This window comes from Nomascus leucogenys, chromosome 22a (assembly GCF_006542625.1).
Source record: "Nomascus leucogenys isolate Asia chromosome 22a, Asia_NLE_v1, whole genome shotgun sequence".
Lineage (NCBI taxonomy): Eukaryota > Metazoa > Chordata > Mammalia > Primates > Hylobatidae > Nomascus > Nomascus leucogenys.
In genome coordinates this window covers 103,285,279-103,310,800 of record NC_044402.1, presented here as the reverse complement: position 1 = coordinate 103,310,800, position 25,522 = coordinate 103,285,279, and the positions used below count along the sequence as shown (strand labels likewise).

Sequence of the window (25,522 nt, the reverse complement as noted above, 5' to 3'; positions counted from 1 at the left end):
TCTTCCATTAAAGAAAAGCCCAAACTTGATGATACCACTACTGAATACTACCAAACATTTAGACAATTAAAACCAATCCTTCTGAAACTCATCCAAAAAATTGAAAAGGAAGATCTTCCAAACTAATTTTACAAAGGCCTGATACCAAAGGCAGACAAAAACAGTACAAGAAAAGCAAATTATAGGCCAATATCCTTGATAAACATAGATGCAGAAATCCTCAAGAAAATATTAGCAAACCAAATTCAACAGCACATTAGAAGGGTCATTCACCATGATCAAGTGGGATTTATCGCTGTGAATCTGCATATTCACCATATGCAAATCAATAGTGATACACCATATTAACAGAATAAAGGACAAAAACTTTATGATTATCTCAATAGATACAAAAAAGGCATTCAACAAAATTCAGCATCCTTTCATGATAGAAACACTCAACAAATTAGGTAGAGAAAGAATGTCTCTCAACCTAATAAAGGCCTTGTATGACAAGCCTATAGCTAACATAATGCTTAGTGAAAAGTTGAAAGTTTTTTTCTGAAATCAGGAATAAGACAAGTATGCCCACTTTCAGCACTTCCATTCAACACAGTATTGGAACTCCTCACCAGAATAATTAGGCAAGAGAAAGAAATAAAAGGCTCAGACTGTCAATGAAGAAGTTAAATTGTCTGTTCACAGACAACATGATTTTATATTTAGAAAACTCTAAAGACTCCACCAAAAAACTATTACAAGTAGTAAATTCAGTAAAGTTGCAGGACACAAAATTAACACAAAAATCAGTAGTGGTCAGACATGGTGGTTTATACCTGTAATCCCAGGAATTTGGGAGGCTGAGGTGGGAGGATCACTGGAAGACAGGAGTTTGAGACCAGCCTGGACAACATAGACACCCATCTCTACAAAAAAAAAAAAATTAGCCAGGTGTGGTGGCACAAACTGTAGTCCTAGCTACTTGGGAGCCTGAGGTGGGAGGATTGCTTGAGCCCAGGAGTTTGAGGTTACAGTGAGCCATGATCATGCCATTGCACTCCAGCCTGGGTAACAGAGTAAGACTCCGTCTCCAAAAAAAAAAAAAAAAATCAGTAGCATTTCTACATACTAACAACAAACTATCTGATAAATCTGGCCAGGTGGGGTCCCTCACGCCTGTAATCCCAGCACTTTGGGAGGCCAAGGTGGGAGGATCACTTGAGGTCAAGAGTTTGAGACCAGCCTGGCCAACATGGTGAAACCCTGTCTCTAGTAAAAATACAAAAATTAGCCAGCCGTGGTGGCATTCACCTGTAATCCTAGCTACTCAGGAGACTGAGGCAGGAGAATTGTTTGAATTTGGGAGGTGGAGGCTGCAGCACCACTGCACTCCAGCCTAGGCAACAGAGCAAGACTCTGTCAAAAAAAAAAAAAAAGAAAAAAAGGAAGAAATCAATAAAACAATGCCATTGACAATAGCTAGTAAAAAAATTAAAATACTTAGGAATAAATTTAACCAAGGAGATTTAAAATGTATACACATTTTAAAACATGTTATACTTCATAAATATATACAATTTTTACTTGTCAATTAAAAATAAATAAACCTGGGCAACATAGTGGGACGTTGTCACTACAAAAATAAAAATAAATTAGCCAGGCATGATGGTGTGTTGCCTGTGGTCCCAGCTACTCCAGAAGCTTAGGTGGGAGGATTACTTGAGCCCAGGAGTTTGAGACTGCAGTGAGCTATGATTGTGCCACTGTACTCTAACCCAGGCAACAGAGTGAGACCCTGAATCTATAAGTAATGAAAAAAGTATATAGGTAAAAATTAGAGATTTCAATGTATGTAAATTTTATGAAAACGCTATATTATGATGATGATGGAGTGAGGTGGTAAAGAATGGGTAAACATATCAATGATGTTTTTAAAATGGCAGCACATTGATAATTGAGCTGCTATTTTATTGTTGTCTGTGTATGATAGGGTTTTTTGTTTTTGTTTTTTTGAGACAGAGTCTGGCTCTGTCACCCAGGCTGGAGTGTAGTGGCACAATCCTGGCTCCCTGCAAACTCCACCTCCCAGTCTCAAGTGATCCTCCCACCTCAGCCTCCCTAGTAGCAGGGACTGCAGGTGCTTGCACCACGCCCAGCTAATTTTTGTATTTTTTGTAGAGAAAGGATCTTGCCATGTTGCCCACGCTGGTCTTAAACTCCCAAGCTCAAGTGATCCACCCGCCTCAGCCTCTCAAAGTGCTGGGATTACAGGTGTGAGCCACCACACCCAGCCTCTATGCATGTAAAAGTTACATAATGCGAAGAAATTAAGAAAGAAACAATAGTCTTATATTTACCAGGACATTTAACAATTACAGTCCTTCCATTCTTTTCTATAAATCCAAATTATCTGGTGTAATATTCTTTAAGACTGAAGAATTTGTTAGCATTTTTAATTCAAAAATTATTTTTCTTTGAGAAAATGGTATATATTTGTCATGTACATTACGTTTGAAACACTGTGGAATGGCTAAATCAACATAATTAACATATGTATTACCTCATCCTTTTTTTTGTGGTAAGAACACTAAAAATCCTGCCTCATAGATATCTCCAAGAATATAATACATTGTTATTAACTGTAGTCCCTTTGTTGTACAATAGAACTTACTCCTCCTAACTGAAATTTTGTGTCCTTTGACAAACATCTTCCCAATACCCCTCCCTCCAGCCTCTAGTAACTACCATTCTACTCTCTACTTCCATTAGTTCAACTTTTTTAGATTTTACATGTAATTGAGATCATGTGGTATTTGTCTTTCAGATTTATCCATGTTGTCACAAATGACAGGATTTCTTTCTTTTTAAAGGCTGAATAGTATTCCATTGAGTATATATACCATATTTTTTAATATGTTCAGCTGTGATGTACATAACGTCTGTAATGTTGGCATTTCTGAAAGTCTACAGATCTGATCAGGTAGTCTCTCAGAGCTTTATTTGAAAATATCTTTATTTTGCTTTCCTTCTTTTTATTTTTTAATTTTTTGTTTTTTTAGAGACAGACTGTCACTCTGTTGCCCAGGCTGGAGTGCAGTGGTGCGATTATAGTTCACTGCAGCCTCAAACTCCTAGGATGAAGCAATCCTTCTGCCTCAGCCTCCTGAGTAGCTGGGACTAAAGGCTCACACCACCATACATAGCTAATGTTTCTTTTATTTTTTTGTAGATATGTAGTCTTGCCATCTTGGCCAGACTGGTCTTGAGCTCCTGGGTGCCAGTGATCCTCCCCCACAGCCTCCCAAAGTCCTGGGATTACAGGCCTGAGCCCTGTGCTCCCGCTACTTTCATTTTTAAAAGGACAGTTTCAATAGATGTGGAATTAGGGGTCGACAGGTTTTTCTCCTCTCAGTACCTTAAATATATCCTTCCATTTAGTCTGACTTTTTTTTTGTTTTTATTGAGAACTGACCTGTTTGTATTTTTGTTACCTTGTGTATAATATGCCGTTTTTCTCTGTTGCTTTCAAGATAGGTTTTCTTTGCTATCTTTTTTTTTTTCTTATATAGATTTAAGCAGTTTGTCTGTGATGTGTCTATTTGTGTTTTCTTTGTATTATCCTGCGTGGGGTTTGTCATTTAGTTTATTGGATCTGTAAATTAATGTCATTCACAAATTTGAGGACGTTTTATTTCTTTGAATACTTTTCTATCCCATTCTATCTCTTCTTTGGGTTCTCCTCCTTCCTCCTCCCACCCCCTGCCCCAGTTTTTAGATTGGTAATTTTTGGTAAGAAGAACCTTTTACTTCTGCCATCTTCAGTTTGCTCTTAATCTTGTCCAGTTATTATTATTTTTTAAAGAGGCAGTCTGTCACACAGTCTGTCACCCAGGCAGGAGTGCCCTGGCATAATCATAGTTCACTGTAACCTCAAACTTCAGGGCTAAAGAGATCCTCTTGTATCAGCCTCCCAAAATGCTGGGATTACAGGTGTGAGCCTCCACACCCAGCTGCAGTGAATTTTAAATTACAGTTACTGAACTTTGTAACTGGAAAGTTAGAGTTTTACTTGTTTTCTAATATTTTCAATGTGTTCATTTATTGTGCATACATCCTACTTTAAGTCTGTGTATATGTTAATAATAGTTGCTTTAAAGTAATTATCTCATAATTGCAGTATCTGGGAAATTTTTTTTTTTTTTTTTTTTGAGACAGAGTCTCACTCTGTCAACCAGGCTAAAGTGCAGTGACTCACTGCAACCTCTGCCTCCCGGGTTCAAGCGATTTTCCTGCCTCAGCCTCCCGTATCTGGGAAATCTCTGTGGTCTGTTTTTATTGACTGCCCTTTCCCCACTGGAGTATGGGTCACATGTTCTTATTTCTTTGTATGTCTAGTGTTTTTTTATTGGATACTTGGGATTTTGAATGATGCATTTGAGAGTTTCTGGATTCTGTTTTGCTTCTCTGAAAAAGAATTTTTATTCTAGAAGCCAGTTAACTTGACTGAACTCAGACTCCAAACTGTCTCCTCTGGAGTGGTAGTGCTGAAATCTTCACTTAGTTATTTCCTCTTTCAGTAGCTGATTTTCTGCCACGATTCCTGGGTTTCCCTCCCTTGCCTCATGATTCGTTTAGTGATTAGCACAGGTCTTGGGAGGACTTTATACACAAATTTTGGGGTTTCCTCCTCTTTGGCTCCCTACCTTTTATGAAATCCCTCCTAAATATCTGATAGTTCTGCTAGCCTTGAACTCTGTTATCTGATACATCAAGCCAATAAGACTTGGCTTCCTGCCTAACCTACCCCCAGTAGCAGCAGATTTAGCAGGCCCTTGGTCATAAAAACCACAAATGCGCAAATCTCACTTTTGCAGATTTATCCTCCCAGTCACTTTCTCCCTTTGCCAGGGAACGTGTGTCCTCTGCAGGCAAGATAGTTTCCAGAAATGGAGGAGTCTAGTTTTTTGCTGTCCAATCAGATAAGTTACTCTTTCTCTCCCAAAGAGATACGGAGAGAGTGGTTGCGAGGACAGGAGTATATTGTTTGAGCTACATCAACATGGAAGTTGATGTAGGGAAGAGGTATTCTCTCCTGATACTCCCTAGTATTTTGTACTTCTAATTGAGCCTAAACCTGCAGTCAGTTTAGTAGAAGAGATTAACAGTTTGTGATATGGTTGGACTGCTGATAATTATTATAAAGTTGGGAGTAGAGGGAAGGAGGAGGAGGACTGAAAGCAGTTGAGGGCAACCAAAAGCAGAAAGAAACTGGATGGGAAAGAAAAACTAAGTTTCTCTTAAGACGCTCGATGTGTCAGGACAGTATAATGCTTATATCAAATCCATGCTCCCTAGGTACCCAAATTAAATTCCCTCTCTATTCCAAATTATGTCCAGAGAAATTATTCAGGATAACATATTAAGAGGTTTGGCAATTAAATGGTGACTAATATATACTGCCCAGGAATGTAGAAGGATATCCAAAGGATAATAATCCAGAGGATATTTGGAAAATTGGCCACTTTGTGGACTTTACAGCTTGTCCTTGTTCTATTTTATGCTTTTTATTTAAATCTACTTTGTCTGATATTAATATAGCTATTCTAATTTCATTTTGTTTGTATTTACCTGGTATATCTTAACTCATATCTTTATTTTTATCTTTCTGTGTCCTTTTGTTTTAGGTAGATCTCAAATAGCATATAGTTGGATTTCGATTTTTTTTCTATGATTTGAGATTCTTTGTATTTAAAAAGAAGTTTGCATCTATCATACTAAATAATATAATTGTTCTTCTTCCATCTTCTTGTTTTGTACAGTGTGTTACATGCCTTACTCTTGTTTTTCCCACTCGGTCTTTTGCTTTTGCTAAAGTTTTTCTGGCTCTTTTGTTTTACCCCTAGTAATTTGGAAATTAGACATTCTATTTTTATTTAATTAGTAATTACTTCAAATTAAAAGAAAGTGAACCTCTATTTCTTTACTAACTTGAAAAATACAATAGCATCTATCGATGTGCCTGGAAATAACGAATGAGTCACATACTTTAGTATTTCCCTTTTGTTCCTACTCTTACAGTTTGTTGGAATAATTTGGGCTTTAGATCCGAAATGTTATTAGTATTTATTCTTTTTACATATCCTTAAAGAAATACTTTTCACATTTGCATTTCCTTATATAGCCATGTTAACCTTGTTAAGAATAACTTCTTGGAGGTTATTTTTTATTTTTTTTGAGACGGAGTCTCGCTCTGTCGCCAGGCTGGAGTGCAGTGGCATGATCTTGGCCCACTGCAACCTTCGCCTCCTGGGTTCAAGTGATTCTCCTGCCTCAGCCTCCTGAGTAGCTGGGATTACAGGCACATGCCACCATGCCTGACTAATTTTTTGTATTTTAGTAGAGACAGGGTTTCACTATGTTGGCCAGGATGGTCTCAATCTCCTGACCTCGTAATCCGCCCACCTCGGCCTCCCAAAGTGTTGGGATTACAGGCGTGAGCCACTGCGCCTGGCATACGTTAATTTTTATGTTTACAGTTTACAATGTCCATCTGTATTTCTTTTATAACATATCGTCCCTTATACTTAAGGACTTTATTTGTGTTGATTTATTGGACATTAAAATATTTCTTTGAGTGATTTTTTTTTTTTTTTTTTTTTTTTTTTTTGAGACGGAGTCTTGCTCTGTCGCCCAGGCTGGAGTGCAGTGGCGCAATCTTGGCTCACTGCAAGCTCCGCCTCCCGGGTTCACGCCATTCTCCTGCCTCAGCCTCCCAAGTAGCTGGGACTACAGGCGCCTGCCACCACGCCCGGCTAATTTTTTTGTATTTTTAGTAGAGACGGGGTTTCACCGTGGTCTCGATCTCCTGACCTCGTGATCCACCCACCTCGGCCTCCCAAAGTGCTGGGATTACAGGCGTGAGCCACCGCGCCCGGCCGAGTGATTTTTAAAGAGTATGTGTTGGAATCTTCGAATATCTGAAAATATTAAATGGATATTTGACATAGCGATTATTGGCCGGGCGCAGTGGCTCACGCTTGTAATCCCAGCACTTTGGGAGGCCGAGGAGGGCGGATCACGAGGTCAGGAGATCGAGACCACGGTGAAACCCCGTCTCTACTAAAAATACAAAAAAATTAGCCGGGCGTGGTGGCGGGCGCCTGTAGTCCCAGCTACTTGGAGAGGCTGAGGCAGGAGAATGGCGTGAACCCGGGAGGCGGAGCTTGCAGTGAGCCGAGATTGCGCCACTGCACTCCAGCCTGCGCGACAGAGCGAGACTCCGTCTCAAAAAAAAAAAAAAAAAGACATAGCGATTATAACTATAGGAAATTTTCCTAAGGAACTGATATTAGTATGTAAAGATGTATGTACAAGTTTATTTTGCAGTTTTATTACAAAAGCAAAACTTAGAAAGTAATAAACATCTATAGATACCAAATAAAATATAATTTTTTCTAGACATAACTGCAAAATCGTAAGTTTTATCTCCTTTGTCATCTAACTAAAATTAATATAAATATAATTAATCTTTTGCCTGTTTCTTGTGCAAGTTGAAATTATAGCATACATTTAGACCATATAAAGCAAGCCTTAGCATGTCTGACTGAGAACATTAATATTAGGGGCCAGATGTGGTAGTTCACACCTGTAATCCCAGTGCTGCATGAGGCTGAGGCAGGAGATTGCTTGAGCCCACATTATTCTGAACCATGATTGCACCACTACACTCCAGCCTGAGCGATGGAACGAGACCCTGACTCTAAAAAAAAATTACATTTAGTACCTTTTTTCCATTTGTCAGATTAAATATTGGCTAGCTAAACATATTTATTGAGTTTTTTTTTTTTTTTTTTGAGACGGAGTCTCGCTTTGTCTCCCAGGCTGGAGTGCAGTGGCGCGATCTCGGCTCACTGCAAGCTCCGCCTCTCAGGTTCACGCCATTCTCTGCCTCAGCCTCCGGAGTAGCTGGGACTACAGGCGCCCGCCACCACGCCCGGCTAATTTTTTTTTTATTTTTAGTAGAGACAAGGTTTCACCGTGTTAGCCAGGATGGTCTCGATCTCCTGACCCCGTGATCCGCTCGCCTCAGCCTCCCAAAGTTCTGAGATCACAGGCGTGAGCCACCGTGCCCGGCCTATTATTGAGAATTTTTAAAAGAAGTTTAATTTTAGTCTGTTCATTGTAGTCACTCCATGGATTCCTCTGGGCAACCTAGACCAGAAGATAATCAGTCAGTAGTCAGCAGAATGCAAAAGAAATACTGGAAAACTAAACAGGTCTTTATCAAAGCAACAGGAAAAAAAGAGGATGAGCACTTGGTGGCGTCTGATGCTGAACTGGATGCTAAACTTGAGGTAAATTTGAGCATTCTGTGTATTGCATATAACCAGCCATTATTTGGGCCCCAAGGGGAACTGCAACAAGTTTTCACACTGGAGAGCTTATGGGGATAAATGCAAATTTGATAATAGAATGTTTAGTTGTATCCAGCTGTCAGTCAGAGCTCTTTTAGGAGGTCACAGCTCTCACAAACTGAAAATTTGCAAAATTGGTATTCACTAACTTAGATAAAATATGAATAAAGTAGTTTCTCTGGCACGCATAGTTTTCAAGCTAAGTCTTAATGATTACATTCCCAGTTGAGACCATATACTCATTATATATCAAGTCATACTATTTTGTAGTACTTTGATGTGAAGTCTTATACCTCACTGAAATAATTAAAATCAAATAGCAAATGAAGATAATAGTTATTGTTTCTATTTTATTAAAAGATAGTTATTGAAATATTTCCTAATGCCTTTTTGGCTGTTTTTTATTTTAAATAATTGCCATGAAACAATTTTAAACCAATAAATGGTTTAAAGTAATTAGGCTAATTAGAGAAGAGTGTAATATAAATGAATAAAAAAGTCTGATTTTTTTTTTTTTTTGGACGGAGTTTCGCTCTGGTTGTCCAGGCTGGAGTACAATGGGGCAATCTTGGCTCACCACAATCTCTGCCTCCTAGGTTCAAGGGATTCTCCTGCCTCAGCCCCCTGAGTAGCTGGGATTATAGGCATGTACCACCATTCCTAGCTAATTTTGTATTTTTAGTAGAGATGGGGTTTCTCCATGTTGTCCAGGCTGGTCTCAAACTCCTGACCTCAGATAAGCCACCGTGCCCAGCCCAAAAGTCTGAATTTTTAAATGCAGATTTAGTAACTCAACATATATATACTAATTAAAGCTAACTCTTAACAAATATTTCTAAGCAGGGATTCTGTTATGCTTGGAATATAATCATTATGGTGGGATTCTTAAAAATATGGGTCTAATTAAACTGGTCTTGATCAAGTATTTTCATCCTGCAAAAAGTAAACTTATCTCATTGCCAAAACAAATATGGAAATAGATAAAAATTTAACAAGCTTTTACTATTTGTGTTGAAAAGTATTCCTAGGATTCAATGACAAACGTGTAAAAATGAAGACTTTATTATTACTGGTGTTGTATGTTGTAACGCAACAGGAACTTGTTCCAGATATATTCCCATAGAAGTGGGAATATATGAGGTTTTGGTATTGTTTTACATTGTTAGGTCATCTGTGGGTGACATGTTTTATATTTAGTGTAAATCTGGCCATTAGATGAATATTTGGAATCAACCAAGAACTTTCTCCCACATTTGTACTATTTTTTAAGAATGAGAAACAGTTTTATTATAAAAATAAAAATAGTACGTAAACCTTGCAAAGACCTATGGAAAAAATAATCAAGCATAGTCACTTCATCTTAGAACTATCTTTTCTGTATTTTTTTTTTTTTTTTTGAGATGGAGTCTCGCTCTGTTGCCCAGGCTGGAGTGCGGTGGCACGATCTCGGCTCACTGCAACCTCCGCCTCCCAGGTTCAAGCGATTCTCCTGCCTCAGCTTCCGAATAGCTGGGATTACAGGAGCCTGCCACCATGGCTGGCTAATTTTTGTATTTTTAGTAGAGACAGCGTTTCACCATGCTGGCCAGGCTGGTCTCAAACTCCTGACCTCAGGCGATCCACCCACCTCAGCCTCCCAAAGTGCCGGGATTACAGGCATGAGCCACTGCGCCCAGCCTTTTGCATTCTTTTCTAATCTTCTTCTATATGTACTTAAAACAGATTTTACAATTGCCAAATCCAGATACCAAATACACTTCAAACATGTCTAAACTCATAAGGAAAATTGATGCCTGCTCCTCCTTTTAAGATTTTAGTGTTTATTATCAATCTTCTTTAGGTTTGATCAAACATCAAAATAATAATAAAAACTGCTCCACAGATAGAATGTTCAGGCTTCTTGATGATATTAGGCATCTGACAATAAAAGGGTTAGGGCTTAATATTATATAGCAGTACCAAGGTCTTCTTGAACTAAGTCACATAAAAATTCTTTAGTGTAGATTCTGAACAGACAGGCCTTGCTAAAAAAAAAAAAAAAAAAATCTGTAATCCCAGAACTTTGGGAGGCTGAGGCAGGTGGATCACAAGGTCAGGAGTTCAAGACCAGCCTGGCCAAGATGGTGAAAGCCCATCTCTACTAAAAATACAAAAATTAGCCGGGCATGGTAACAGGCATCTGTAATCCCAGCTACTCAGGAGGCTGAGCCAGAAGAATCGCTTGAACCCAGGCGACAGAGGTTGAAGTAAGCTGAGACTGCACCACTGCACTCCAGCCTGGGCGACAGAGTGAGACTCTGTCTCAAAAAAAAAAAAAAGTCCTCATTGTATCTGTACTGTAAAACTTATGCTTGCTTGTTTATCTGGGAACACCTACATTTATTAATTTGTGTGAAGAGTTATGTCATGTATATAGTGTGGCCGCATCTCAAATTTTCATTTGCTTAATTTTGAAACGAGAGTCTACTGGATATTTTATTTCTTTTCTGTTAGCAATTAGTAGCAGTAGTAATGAAAGAATTAATATCTATAGAAAATCCTAAAAAAAGAATATAAAAATAATTTATATTTGGTGTTATAATACATTATTTAATTTTTATAGTAAATTCACTAATCTGTTTTGTTTAGACCAGTATGAGAGAAAAGCCAGACTTCGAGTTAATACTTTGTAAGGTTATCTATACTCTGTTCATCTGTGGTTGGCAATATTTGATGCAGTTTATATTAGATTTATGTTGTTGTTATTTAGATAGTTTGGAGCTGAGATGAGGACAAATTCTTCAGTTTTAATTTTTTGTTTGCTCCCATATATTTATCATCATTTTTTTCCAGCTCTCATGGGGGAATGTGCTTTCTACATCGGAAGTAAAACCAAAACTGAAGCATGTCATAGCCAAGAAAAATAGACATAATGTTTTTAAAACAGACATAATACTTATAAGAAAATGTTATGCTTTTGGAGTGCTTATAACATATATTTGTTTATGGTTCTTTAAATTGTCCTAATAAAATTTATATCTCAAGGTTTTTCACTCCGTTCAAGAGACATGCATTGAACTTCTGAAGATAGTCGAGAAATACCAGCTAAGACTCAATGGTATGAAATCATAGATATCTATCTGATAATTCCCATTTAAAATAAATATTAGCATTTTTTAAAATGAAAGATTTAATGTAAAAGTAGAACAATTTTGTGAATAGATTCTTATGGCAAAATACGAATATTTACAGTGACCTGTTCTCAAAGGCCCCAGTATTCTCTTTTTCCTCAGTTAATCAAATCCTCTGACCCAGATTTATTTTTTGCTGATATTCTTATTTTTCTTTGAGACAGGATCTTTCTCTGTCACTCAGGCTGGAGTGCAGTGGTGCTATCACAACTCACTAGTCTCCACCACCTGGGCTCAAGTGATCCCCCTGCCTCAGCCTACCAAGTAGCTGGGATTACAGGTGTGTGCCTCCATACCTGGCTAATTTTTGTATTTTTTTGTAGACACAGGGTCTCACTATGCTGCCCAGACTGGTTTCAAACTCCTGGCCTCAAGTGATCCTCCTGCCTCGACCTCCCAAAGTGCTGGGATTACAGGTGTGAGTCACCATGCCCAGGCCTGCGCAGCATCTGAAATAGATTTGTTTCCATCACCTAAACCTCTCTTTCTTGACTCTCACTTGCCCTTGCAGTTAAATTCCATTCCTCTGCTGCTCTTCACAGAAAAATGTGATGTAATTGTCTGTATTCATGATCTCTGTTACTTTCCTTCCAATTTCTCTTGTACTCACTCCAGTCAAGTTTTCATCCCCATCACTCCACCAAATTTCTCTTGTCAAGGTCATGATTAACCAACTCCTGTCTAAATCTGGCTTATCACATTATTTAACACAGTTATTATTTCCTATTCCTTGATACACTTTCTTCACTTGGCTTTCCTGGTTTTCCTCCTCCTGGTCACTCTTTCTTGGCATTCTGCCTTTGCTGATTCTCTTCTCTCCTGGATTGTTCGGGATAAAACTCAATCTTTGGATCTCTTCTCCTTTTTTAATTACAGTGGGCCTGCTGGACATGGCTACCTCTCTAATCACACCTCCTAAAACCTTCTCCTCTTTTTTTTTTTTTTTGTTTGAGACGGAGTCTCGCTCTGTCACCCAGGCTGGAGTGCAGTGGCGCGATCTCGGCTCACTGCAAGCTCCGCCTCCAGGGTTCATGCCATTCTCTTGCCTCAGCCTCTCTGAGTAGCTGGGACTACAGGCGCCCACCACCACGCCCGGCTAATTTTTTTGTATTTTTAGTAGAGACGGGGTTTCACCGTGGTCTCAATCTCCTGACCTCGTGATCTGCCCGCCTTGGCCTCCCAAAGTGCTGGGATTACAAGCGTGAGCCACCGCGCCCGGCCAAACCTTCTCCTCTTTAGCCATATTAATATCTTACATGGTAGGCATATCTGCATAGTGGAATCCCTAACTTCCTTTGGGTATTTGGTCAAATGTCATCTTTTTAAATGAGGCCTTCCCTGAACTGCATATCTAAAATGCAACACTGTCTGCCCTCAGAGGGTACAAAAAATACAATACAATACAATACAATACAATACAATACAATACAATACAATACAAAATACAATACAATACAATATCCCTTTCCCTCAAAACTCCCTGTCCAGTTAACAATATTCAACATTCTATATATTTTGTCCATTGTTTTTCTTCCCACCACTAGAATATGCCCTCCTGAAGGACAGAATTTTTTTTTTTTTTGAGGTGGAATCTCACTCTGTTGCCCAGGCTAGAGTGCAGTGGCACGATCTTGGCTCACTGCAACCTCCGCCTCCCAGGTTCAAGCAATTCTCTGCCTCAGCCTCCCAAGTAGCTGGGATTACAGGTGCCTGCCACCATGCCTGGCTAATTTTTGTATTTTTAGTAGAGACGGGGTTTCACCGTCTTGGCCAGGTTGGTCTTGAACTCCTATCCTCGTGACCCACCCACCTTGGCCTCCCAAAATGCTGGGATTACAGGCGTGAGCCACTGCACCTGGCCAGGACAGAATTTTTGTGTTTTATTTCTGTGTCCCCAGTCTAGAAACAATGTCTAGCATGTAGTCAGTGCTTGATAAATATTTGATTTCAATGAATCAATAATTTTTCTTATGTAGCTATGTAAATTAATCTCATCGCTTTACAATCAAAGCTTATACATTGTCTCATTAAAGACATAAATCCAATAAAGCATGATTATTCAAGTATTTTTTTTGACTACCTGCCATGTGCTTTTCCCAAGGAAATAGTTGGAGAAACAACTTTTTGCAAAAAAGAGAGACAATATAAGTAGTATGTAATTGAGTTCAGAATAATGATATAGACATAACTCTGAATTCCTAGGAATGAAAAATAACTGTGGATTAGAGTAATTGGCAAAGGCAACTCCATAGACAGGAATTGAGGTAAAACTTAAAGGATTTATAGGAGTTGAACATGTAGAGAAGAGACTTGGAGTTTAAAGAGCTTAAAGAATGGGAACAGCCTGCATAGGCAGAAGAGTTTGTCATTGAAACTAATGGGAGGATAAAGGAACAAAGGAAATTTGGGGTCAAATTACTAATGACCTTATGACCTTTTACTGCTTGGTAAAATATATCGCAATCACTGGACTAAATGAGTCCTGTGATAGAAATGAAAATGTGAAGAAAATCAGAAAGTTTATATACCCTGAAATCACTAGATCTTTTAGCACTCTGGTGGAGCATTTCAGAATAAGGAAGGGAAACACATATATAGATTTAATTGTGTATTTTCGCTTCAAGATTGTGTATAAATATGTGATTTCTTGAAGACGACTGTATTAATACATCTGTTGGGAGTAACATCAGACAAATGCAGTAGGTTAGTCCAGCACCATAACTTTATGGGAATCTCTTGACTCGGGGGAGAACACCTCAGGGAGGGGTCTCTGTAGATTATGGCAGGCAGGTCTCAACACAGAAGCAGCACAGACTCAGCCTCATTGACTGCCCTTTCTGCAATGATAAAGGTAAGCTTCAGTGATCATTTATGTTCAGCTGATACTTGATAATGAAGTATTCCAAGTAGTCAAAGTGCTTTCTGAACCACCATACCCAAATGAATATTTTCTAGTAGTTTTAATTGAGGTATATTTTATGAAGTTCTGATTCAAATAATGTGTAAACTGTACATCTCTCAAGTAATCAGCATTAAATTAGCATGACTCCCCAAACCCCATCCGCTCTGGATCAGGTCAGTTGTGCATGGTTTTATTAGAGATGAGACTACAGACTGTGTAGACACCTTCCTCATTACACCATTGTGCTCTCCTTGGGTCACCCTTGTAGGCATGGCGGCGGGAACAGGGGTAGTGGGGAGGCAGCATGAGGAGGCCTGAGTTGCTTGCCCCACAAGCAACTAGGCCTACTTGCTGCCCCACAAGTAGCCAGGCACTTCCCTTTCAGTTTTAACTTTGATTTTTCTATCAGTGAAGTAGGATGAAATTAGGCATGACATTTGTTGTTGTTTATTTACTTTAAGCTTATAATTGGAGCACCGTGGGCTTTCCCCCTTATTAGTCTTACTGTCGTTACAGGATCAGCTTACACTAGATCAGTGTTTCGTAAATTGTGGTGAAGGACTTTTTTTTGTTTCATGGTTTACTTTCAATCTGTTGTAAACTGATACCTTTGTAAAATTCAATAAAAATGAATTTTTAGCTGAGCATTGTGACTCGTGCCTGTAATTCCAGTGCTTTGGGAAGCTAAGGTGGGAAGATGGCTTGAGGCTAGGAGTTTGAGACCAGCGTGGGCAACATAGTGAGACTGTGCCTCTAAAATAATTTTTAAAAAATTAGCCAACCACTGTGGCTCATGCCTGTAGTCTGAGCTACTCAGGAGGTTGAGGCAGGAGGATCACTTGAGCCCAGGAATTCGAGGTTGCAGTGAGCTATGATCAAGCCACTGCACTCCAGGCTGGGCGTCAAAGCAAGATCCCATCTTTTAAAAAAATAACTTTTAGAAAAATGAAATAAAATACGTGAAAAATGTATTATAAGCGCACTTTATTAGATTTGACAAATATAAAATGCTCAAAGTCTCTACACAGTTATTCTCAGTTTCCTTACTTCTTCGCTTGTCACAGCTTGGTAACAGAGGATTCTGGACCAATACTGGTCCATGGCCCACACTTTGAGCAGCAGTGCACTAGATGACAGTTTTTAGGGTTGCTGGAGCAGAACTGTGGACATCTGTGAGTCTGCGATACCGAGCATAGGAAACTGAAGCCAGGAGGGAGTCAAGAATAAATTAACAAGTTTAAATAGGGAACAAATACTTTGTAAGAGGCAATGATCCTAAAATATATCTCTGCACATTTGAAAATGCATCATTTATGGCTTTATTTTGTAGTTTTGAGGGATTTTTGTCACTAAAAATCAGTCCTTCTCAAAGTGAGGTCCATAGATTCACTGTGTCGAAACCATCTGGAGTGCTGATAAGAAGCCAGATTCCCTAGACCTATGGAAAGTAGAGTCTCTGGAAATGGAGCCCAGGAATTGCATTCAAAAAATACGTCTCTCTACTTCTTCCCCCAAGTAAATCTTGTATACAGAGTTATTGCTGTGAGATTTTTAGTTGTGTGTGTGTTTTAAACAAATGATGAAAGGAAACAATTAACTACACTGTAATTTTTTTCCTAGTTATATCAGAGGAAGAAAATGAGCTAGGGCTCTTTTTAAAGTTTCAAGCAGAACGGGATGCAACTCAAGCTGGCAAAATGATGGATGCCACTGGCAAGGCACTTTGTTCTTCAGCCAAGCAAAGGTTTACCATGGTTGTTCATTATCTTGAATCTGTAGTCAATCTGACAGTTTTGACATATGTACTTAAATTTGCATATTTGTAAAGGTGACTGTTCATTCTAATAAAGGGTTAAAGAGAAATATATTGCAGTTATGTTGTGACACCTAATTCTTAATTACTAATTTTGCATTCAAAATAATTATTTAATGATTGATGTTCTTGGTTGCTTCATTTCTAGAAATAACCTTTAGGCCTGTATTTATATTTCTTTTATTTCCCCTAAAATCAGACAAGTGTCAGTTATATTTCTCAACTGGTTTAATGGAACAGTCACAGAATGACTAACATCTTAAAAATGTGTATTTCCAATTTCACTTTTTGATACTATACTATTAATATAGTGCTACTTTTTAAGTAGAAGAAATTTTTTCTTCTTAATTGCATACTTTGCAGTTATTATTTCAGTTTCTAATATAATGATACCTACTGCAAAGAATCTCCTGTAATTACTAAACCTAGCCCAAATCTTTTGCATTTAAGAAGAATAAAACAGTCCTTATCAGGCCTATAATGATGGTGTCCAGTTTATATAGCTTTATTCTGAAACATCACATCAGTGCAAAAGTCTATCTTGAAGGAAGTGACGTGGAGGTACTAAGTACAGGGCCCTCCAATGGTCATTAAGCAAAAAGGAGGAATTGGATTTAATTTGTGTTTCTTAAATACTTCTTATCTTGTCCTCATCCTCAGCTGCTAAGAACTCCATACTCATTAATTCTGCTAGCAAAACTCAGGTTTTCCCTGAACTTGTCAAATGAAAGGCTTTCTGTTAATTGGATTATGCTCTATGAATACAGGTTCTCTGTTCCCCTCAGAACTGTTTTCTAAATGGCAGATTTACTTGGCAGGTTATTTATACATGGAATAACATCCAAAGTATTGCAAAAATGACATATTTCCTAAAGTAACAAGGGAGGAGGTGTAGACACTTTTTTTTTTTTTTTTTTGAGATGGAGTTTCGCTCTGTCGCCCAGGCTGGAGTGCAGTGGCACCATCTCGGCTTGCTGCAGCCTGCAACTCCCGGGTTCAAGCGATTCTCCTGCCTCAGCCTCCCGAGTAGCTGGGATTACAGGCACCCACCATCACACCTGGCTAATTTTTTGCATTTTTAGTAGAGACAGGGTTTCACCGTGTTGGCCAGGCTGGTCTCAAACTCCTGACCTCAGGCGATCTGCCTGCCTTGGCCTCCCAAAGTGCTGGGATTACAGGCGTGAGCCACCGTGTCTGGCCAACACATCTTTATTGATAATTCAGAGTTGGCTATATGATCCTTATTTGCTTTCAAAATCTCCTATAGGGAACTGAATAATTTTTTACTTATAGATTCATCTTGTTAGCAAAGATGCTTTTTCATTGGTTTAAACCTTTGTTTTGTTTTACTTATGATGTGTTCAACCCTCTGATTTTTACCTCTCTGCCATTAGATTGGCCCTGTGTACTCCTCTGTCTCGTCTGAAGCAAGAAGTAGCAACATTCAGTCAAAGGGCAGTATCTGATACCTTGATGACAATTAATCGGATGGAGCAGGCGCGCACAGAATACAGAGGAGCTCTGCTGTGGATGAAAGATGTATCCCAAGAGCTGGACCCAGATACCTTAAAGCAAATGGAAAAGTTTAGAAAAGTATGAAAATGTATCCCTTTCCTTTTCTTGGTATATGAAATATGGAACTGCCACAGAATAATTTAATTAAGATAACAATTTCAGATTTTTTTGAGAAATATATGTTTCATTATACATTCTTGGTTGCTTGGAGACTGTAGTTGAAGTACAAAAGTTTGTCACACTTTTATTTTTACTCTTGGAGTGGCATCTTCACACCATCTACCTTTTTATTAATTTTTTAATCTGTCTCATGATAGATCTAAATTACTTCTTAAATGTTGCTTGCTTGGACTTTTGAGATTCGTTTGCAGGAAGAAAATAGTTTATTATACAGGGACAAAAGGAATTTAAGTAAAAATTCATGTAAAATGATTGTTAATTATAAGAAAATATGAAGGTTATCAAAATTTTTATTCTGTCACAATACAAAGTTTGGCCACAGACTTACTAAGCAACTATGTATGAACATGTTTTTGCTAAATAAACTCCTTATTATAAGTTATAGCCCCTAATTGTACTATACATAAATAATAAAATTCATTTTATCATTCATTTCATAAATAGAGAACCCATAATAGAAATCATAATATTTAATACTGATGGAGCCTGACTCTGGGCCAGCTATTAAGTGGTTTGCCTCATTGATTACACACAACAGCCCTATGAAGTAGGTGAATACATGGCCTCAGGCCACAAGAACCTTGTATTCCATCCCTTTTACAATCTTTGACAGTGAGAATACAGTCCAAGGGAGTGATTTTTTTTTTTTTTTTTTTTTTTTTGAGACGGAGTCTCCCTCTGTCGCCCAGGCTGGAGTGCAGTGGCGCAATCTCGGCTCACTGCAAGTTCTGCCTCCCAGGTTCACGCCATTCTCCTGCCTCAGCCTCTCCAAGTAGCTGGGACTATAGGCGCCCGCCACCACGCCCGACTAATTTTTTGTATTTTTAGTAGAGACAGGGTTTCACTGTGGTCTCAATCTCCTGACCTCGTGATCTGCCCGCCTCGGCCTCCCAAAGTGCTGGGATTACAAGCGTGAGCCACCACGCCCAGCCGAAGGGAGTGATTGAACAACATTGTGAATGCACTAAATGCCACTTAATTGAACACTTTAAAATTGCTAATTGTATGTTATGCAACTTTCACCTCAATTTTTAAAAGAATGATAATGTATTAGTCTATTTTCATGCTGCTGATAAAGACATACCCAAGACTGGGAAGATAAAGAGATTTAATGGACTTACAGTTCCATGTGGCTGGGGAGGCCTCACAATCATCTAGAAGGCAAGGAGGAGCAAGTCATATCTTACATGGATGGTGGCAAGCAAAAAGAGCTTGTGCAGGGAAACTCCCCCTTTTAAAACTATCAGATCTCGTGAGACTTATTCTCTATCACAAGAACAGCATGGGAAAGACCTGCCCTCATGATTCAATTATCTCTCACTGGGTCCCTCCCATAACACGTGGGAATTCAAGATGAGATTTGGGCAGGGACACAGCCAAACCACATCAAATACAATCCAAGTCCCTATCTGGACCCTAAAAACCCTGCATGGCCTGATCCCTGGTCCCTCCACAACCACATGTTGTACTTGCTTCCTACACTCCAGGAAGAATGTGCTCTACCTCCTTGCTTCTTGTTCTTCTAACATGATAAGGTCTTCACCCCCTCCCACTCTCAGGACCTTTGTCCTTGCTTGTCCCTAGTTCTGGAATGCTCTCCCCAGGGTCTTAGGGTAGCCTACTCATCATCTTTCTGTCCCAGTTCAAACATTATGCATGATCTCACCAAGGACTTCCATGTCATCAGTCACTCATTTCTGTTTACTTATTTGCTACCTTTGCAACTATATATTTATTTACTTCTTTTTTTTTCCTGTGCCTCCCTACCCAAGGATGGTGGGGAAGAACATTGTTTTGTTCACCATAATATCTCAGTGCCTAGAACAATGCCTTGCATATAATAGGTACCTTATATTTGTTGAATAAATTAATATATTAAAAAGTTGAGTATTCACACTACCTGATGGCATAACTCACCATTTATTCAAGAAATATAATAGGCTTCTACTGGAATTTATAAATATCTGCATGATTCAGAAATATTATTGTTTCTCAGTGCTTTAACGAGGTCCCCTTTCCATTTATTCTTCTGCTCTTAGCTAAGTGCTATCCATGAATAGTTTTAGATGTTTCTTTTTATTTGGAATACTTTCTCAGCATAAAGATATCTTCTGGGAAGAATCTCCTACAATTACTAACAGTAGCCAAAATCTTCATCATTACTCATGAAATATTAATGATACAGGGAAAAGAAATTAGTCTTTATTATAATTTATTTCTGAAAATATGAACCTGTATACTATATCTGTAATAATATACTATATTTATACTATATATCTATAATAAAAATTAGCATTTTTATTGCAGGTACAGATGCAAGTGAGAAATAGCAAAGCTTCTTTTGACAAGTTAAAGATGGATGTTTGTCAGAAAGTGGATTTACTTGGAGCTAGTCGCTGCAATATGCTATCTCATTCACTCACTACCTACCAGGTACCCACCTCCATGGTCAGCATGTCCTTGCAGTAAAGATGAGTGGTGAGATTCCTTTTTAAAAGTTGTCTAAAGGGTGTAAAAATTTATGTGTGATTAGATTCCTTTGTTTGCTATAATTGCTTTATTGAGGTTATGAAAGTCAGAGAGTCAAAAAGTTCTGAAAAAGACCTTAGAGACTGTCTACTTCTGTAGTTCTTCTCTTTGGTGTCATAGGAGAGAGACTTAGGGACCATTTGAGGTTGAAGAGGGGAATGTTGAAGAGGCAAAATTTAAGGCCCATTTGCCCTGGTTTAACCAGAGCTGTTCCACTTCTGGGTTTGAAGTTTTACATACAATTTCATCTGAAGCAAAGATTCTGTGCCCCCAAAAGTTTAAAACCTTTTCTGTCATTTTATGGATGAGGAAAGTGACACCTATGAGAATTAAAGTGAACGGCAATGTTGGGCTTAGAAACCAAAGTTTTCTATTTCTAAGTTATATGTTCTTTTCATTCTGTCAAGTTGCCATCCCATATCACTTTAACCTCAGAAGTCTCACTTGTGCTTATATTACCACAAATCACATATAAATAACACACACATGAATAAGTTAGACATTAATAAGTAGGAGTTATTGATTTTTACATATATTTTTAAATGGAAAAAATTGAATAAACTGTACTTATATAAGAAAAGAGTAATAAACTACAGGAAATGGACATTCACTCCTGCTTTTAGGGAGTCTGCCTATTTCAGTTCAGTACTGTGGGAATGGAGAAAGGATGCACTTGAAAATAACAGTGTGTGATATCTGTTTAGCATCTTGCCTGAGACACAATAGCTATGAGTTCATTTCTCCTTTATTCTCCATTCATCCTCCTCACTTTAATCAGGAACCTTGAAGCAGCAAGGAAAATTTCCAATTACTTGAGTTAGCTTGAGAACACATTTTTTGGCAAATCTTTCTTGAACTCTAGATGAAAGGCCAGATTTAGTGGCAAATGTAATTTTTCTCCAATTAAAAAGTTTTATATATTCCAATCAACATAAAGATTACACATATTTCCTCCTTTAACAGAGATTGGTATTTTTGTGCTTTTAACATTTCTCTTTTTGATATCTCAGATGTTCTGATCCCTAAGTTTTCATTCTCTTAGCTGCAGTCACTCTCTAGGTGGCTCCAGTGTGCATTCCTGTGCTGTTTATACAGTTACCCACACGTGCAGACACAGATGCCGATTCTTTTGCACAAGTACTATTTGCAGTGCTTTATGGTTCCCTAAACTTGGAAAATTGAATTTAGTTCCTGCTGCTTCTTATCTGGCAACTGTTCATCTACTAAACTAGTAAGGAAATGTAGCACTTAAAAAATCATGGAGGGGAAGCAGAACTGTAGTGTCACCTTTTCTTTTTTTGCAGAGAACACTGCTTGGATTCTGGGAGAAAACAGCTCGAATGATGTCCCAAATTCATGAAGCCTGTATTGGCTTTCATCCGTATGATTTTGTAGCTCTCAAGGTACACTGTGTTCCATGTTCTCTTGTTTAGATGTATTATACTTCATTTGGGTGATAACGTTGAAACTATTTTTTTTTTTTTTTTACCAAGGTTAATTTAAAATTTACAAAACATTGAGAAACATTTTCCTTCAGCCAAGGGTCAGCACTTTCCTAATTGTAAATGTTGCCAGCAACACTGAAATACATAGAAATACTGCTGGCAGCCTCAAGATACTAGTAGGACAGGGAAAAAGAGGGAGAAAGTAAAAAGAAAATTTAAATGCAAAGGAGATAAGAAAAGGCTATGGAAAGGAAAATCTTAAGAGGGACAAGTGATGGAAAGTGGTCATGTGCTCTCAAAAATGACCAGATTACCTACCTGACAGTATTAGAAGTTAGAGAAAAACTTTGTTTTGCTTTTACACTGATGTCATGGATATGGTTCGTGATACCAACATTATGTCAGGTTTCAGTATCTTTTAACTTACTATTCATTCTGCCATATTTTCAGTAAAGCTTGAAAGTGCTGGTTTGGTCAAGCTGCATGTGGTATTTGTGATAGGCTCATATCTTGCATATTTCTGGGGTTTAGGATGGATGTTAAAGTCATGTTCTGACATGGCATCTTCTAGCCCCAAAGATGCCCTTGAATTAGGTTGTTTTTTGTTTTGTTTTGTTTTTACTTTTAATATAATAAATGCTTCGCTGTACGGCATACTGTGTATTTAGGCAAATTTTATATCCAATTTCTGCTCAGAATCAAAATTGAAAATCTTTAGCTGTATTTAGAGCATTGCGATACAGGCTAGCAACACAGTTTAAGTCTTCTTTAGGCCTATTACTAAGTTGTTAAACTAATCTGTGGCTACCCCACATCAGAGTATGTGCAGTTTGCACAGGCAGCCAGGAGAAACAAGTATATGAAGCTCAGTAGCTCAGTTCAGATTACATTAGCATACATGTCCTGTATCTTTCACTCTCTAGTTCGGAACTTCCTATTTCATATGGTTCTTTAGAATTTATATTCTCATTTTCTTTGCAGAGAAGAAGAAACAGATTCTTTCTGTATACTTAACATTGACTTTCTTATCCTTAGCAACTACAAGACACTCCAAGCAAGCTTACTGAAGACAATAAAGATGAACAAATAGGCGGTTTTCTTACTGAACAGCTCAATAAGTAAGCAGGCATAAGTCATCTGTGTCATGTTATAGAAGTCCTGGATACCATCATATGATATATGTGGAAAGAATTGTTTCTTCTCTTACTGAATATTTATTTCTATGTCATTTTTCCAATCAACACTAAACATTTTTGTCATAGTCTGTTTTGTGTTGCTATAACAGGATACCTGAGACAGGGTAATTTATAAAGTAAAAAAGTTTAGCTCATAGTTCTGCTGGCTGGGAAGTTCAAGAGCATGGCCCTGGTTTCTGGTGAGGGCTTTAGTGCTGCTTCATAACATGGCAGAAAAGGTCAAAGGGGAAGCAGACCTGTATGAAGAGGCAAAATCAAGGGGCGTGCTGGCTGTATAACAACCCATTCAGAAGCATTCCTGAGAGAACTAATCCAATCTTATGAGAGTGAGAACTCACTCATTACCATGAAAAAGGCACCAAACCATTCATGAGAGATCTGCCCCAATGACCCAAACACCTCCTACTAGGTCTCCACCTCCCAATACTCCCACGTTGAGGTTGGGGTCAAATTTCAACAAGAGTTTTGATGAGGAGAAATTCAAACCTTAGCAATTTGTTTTGAAACCTTATATATATTTTCCATTTTTTTCTTAATATCCAGATCCTACACAAATTTTTTCCATTTTTTAACATAGCAGGCAAAGGACATGACGGAAGTATCAAACTAATTGGGGTGATTAAGAGTCTGTCATTTGGGATACTGAGCCTTGTATTAAGAGCCACAAGTACCTCTAGTGACTCTTGAAAGGGGTAGCTAGAGAGAAGGAAGGGACAGGTACCAGCAGCTGTGAAATAAACTATTAGAAACCTGTTTCCAGAATAACATACATAGGACTGGGACTGGTTACCTGAAAATACGGGCTGTTGCTATGTACATCCTTCATGCCCCATTTCCCTTTGTCCCTTTGTTTTTCTTTCAAAGCTGCTATTTAATTCTCATTTTAACCAGATTCAATATATTAACGAACTCAGAAATAAGGGCCAAACAGTGATAAACCATATATTGTTGAGTAGAAGGTAATCCTAAGAGAGTGGTTTGTTATAAAGCCCAACGCGCCTTGGAGTTTGCCTCTTGGCACATGTCCACTTCCCCTTTGACCTTCTCTACCATGTTATGATGCAGCACTAAAGCCCTTGCCAGAAGCCAAGGCCATGATCTTGAACTTCCCAACCTGCAGAACTAAATGAACCTTTTTTCTTTATAAATTACTCAGTCTCAGGTATTCTCTTATAGCAACACAAAATGAACTAAGACACAAACGTAATATAAGACATTTTCCAATCTTCTCTATGAGGAAATCCAAACCAATTTGTTTTTGCTAACTTGAATGTATGTTTTAAGATAAACATTGATCAAATGTCTAGTTATAAATTAAATTTGTGAATTTATATATTGACTTTTTTTTTTTTTTTTAACAGAGTCTCACTCTTTTTGTCCAGGCTGGAGTGCAGTGGCATAATTGCAGCTCACTGCCACCTCCCCCTCCCAGGTTCAAGTGATTCTCCTGCCTCAGCCTCCCGAGTAGCTGGGATTACAGGCATGCATTAAGCCCAGCTAATTTCTGTATTTTTTAGTAGAGATGGAGTTTCACTATGTTGGCCAGGCTGGTCTTGAACTCCTGACCTCAAGTGATCTGCCCACTTCAGCCTCCCAAAGTGCTGGGATTACAGGAGTGAGCCATCATGCCTGGCCTATATTGACATTTAAAATCATATGTTACATGAACTATATTAATTTAGTAAAATTTTTCCATTCTCACATTTCACAAGAGTTTTATTCAAAATCTTCTTATGTATCTTTAGCATTATGAGAGCTACTTTTCAAGTAGCTCTATTAACTAACTAATAGATGGCCAAGCTCTTCACCTTCTCTTCCATCCAAGTTCTTTAAAAAAACATAATACTGTTAGGGAAAATTTTATTACAGGTCATGAATATTTATTTGCTCTGTAGGTTTATTAGTGTAGTATTTACAAGTAAATACTGTATGGATTTTTAAGTATCTTTAAAGATTTATTAAAAACAACTTTCAATACTAGCAACTATGAGGTCATGCCCCAGGTGTAGTGACTATGTCTGTGTTCAATTTCTTTTTCTTTTTCTTTTTTGAGATGGAGTCTTGCCCTGTCACCCAGGCTAGAGTGTAGTGGCATGATCTCAACTCACTGCAACCTCCACCTCCCAGGTTCAAGCGATTCTCCTGCCTCAGCCTCCTGGGTAGCTGGGATTACATGCACGTGCCACCATGCCCAGCTAATTTTTGTATTTTTAGTAGAGACAGGGTTTCACCATGTCGGCCAGGCTGGTCTCGAATTCCTGACCTCGTGATCCACCCGTCTCAGCCTCCCAAAGTGCTGGGATTACAGGCATGAGCCACCACGCCCAGCCCAATTTCTTTGTCTTAACTTTTTGTCTATTATATCAGATAGATGTTACA

The 25,522-nt window shown here is 38.4% G+C and overlaps 1 protein-coding gene across 3 annotated transcripts in view; it reads left to right on the top strand.

Moving 5' to 3' along the window:
- Nucleotides 1–25,522, top strand: part of ICA1L (islet cell autoantigen 1 like) — a 90,501-nt gene that overhangs the window by 32,171 nt on the left and 32,808 nt on the right. For all 3 annotated transcript variants that reach the window (XM_030802783.1, XM_030802782.1, XM_030802784.1), the window contains 7 exons: nt 8,165–8,333; nt 11,418–11,490; nt 16,086–16,209; nt 17,673–17,871; nt 20,281–20,406; nt 21,807–21,905; nt 22,983–23,065. In XM_030802783.1, the coding sequence (XP_030658643.1) occupies nt 8,172–8,333; nt 11,418–11,490; nt 16,086–16,209; nt 17,673–17,871; nt 20,281–20,406; nt 21,807–21,905; nt 22,983–23,065 (866 nt within the window). In that variant the 5' untranslated portion in view covers nt 8,165–8,171. The remainder of the gene's footprint in view (nt 1–8,164; nt 8,334–11,417; nt 11,491–16,085; nt 16,210–17,672; nt 17,872–20,280; nt 20,407–21,806; nt 21,906–22,982; nt 23,066–25,522) is intronic.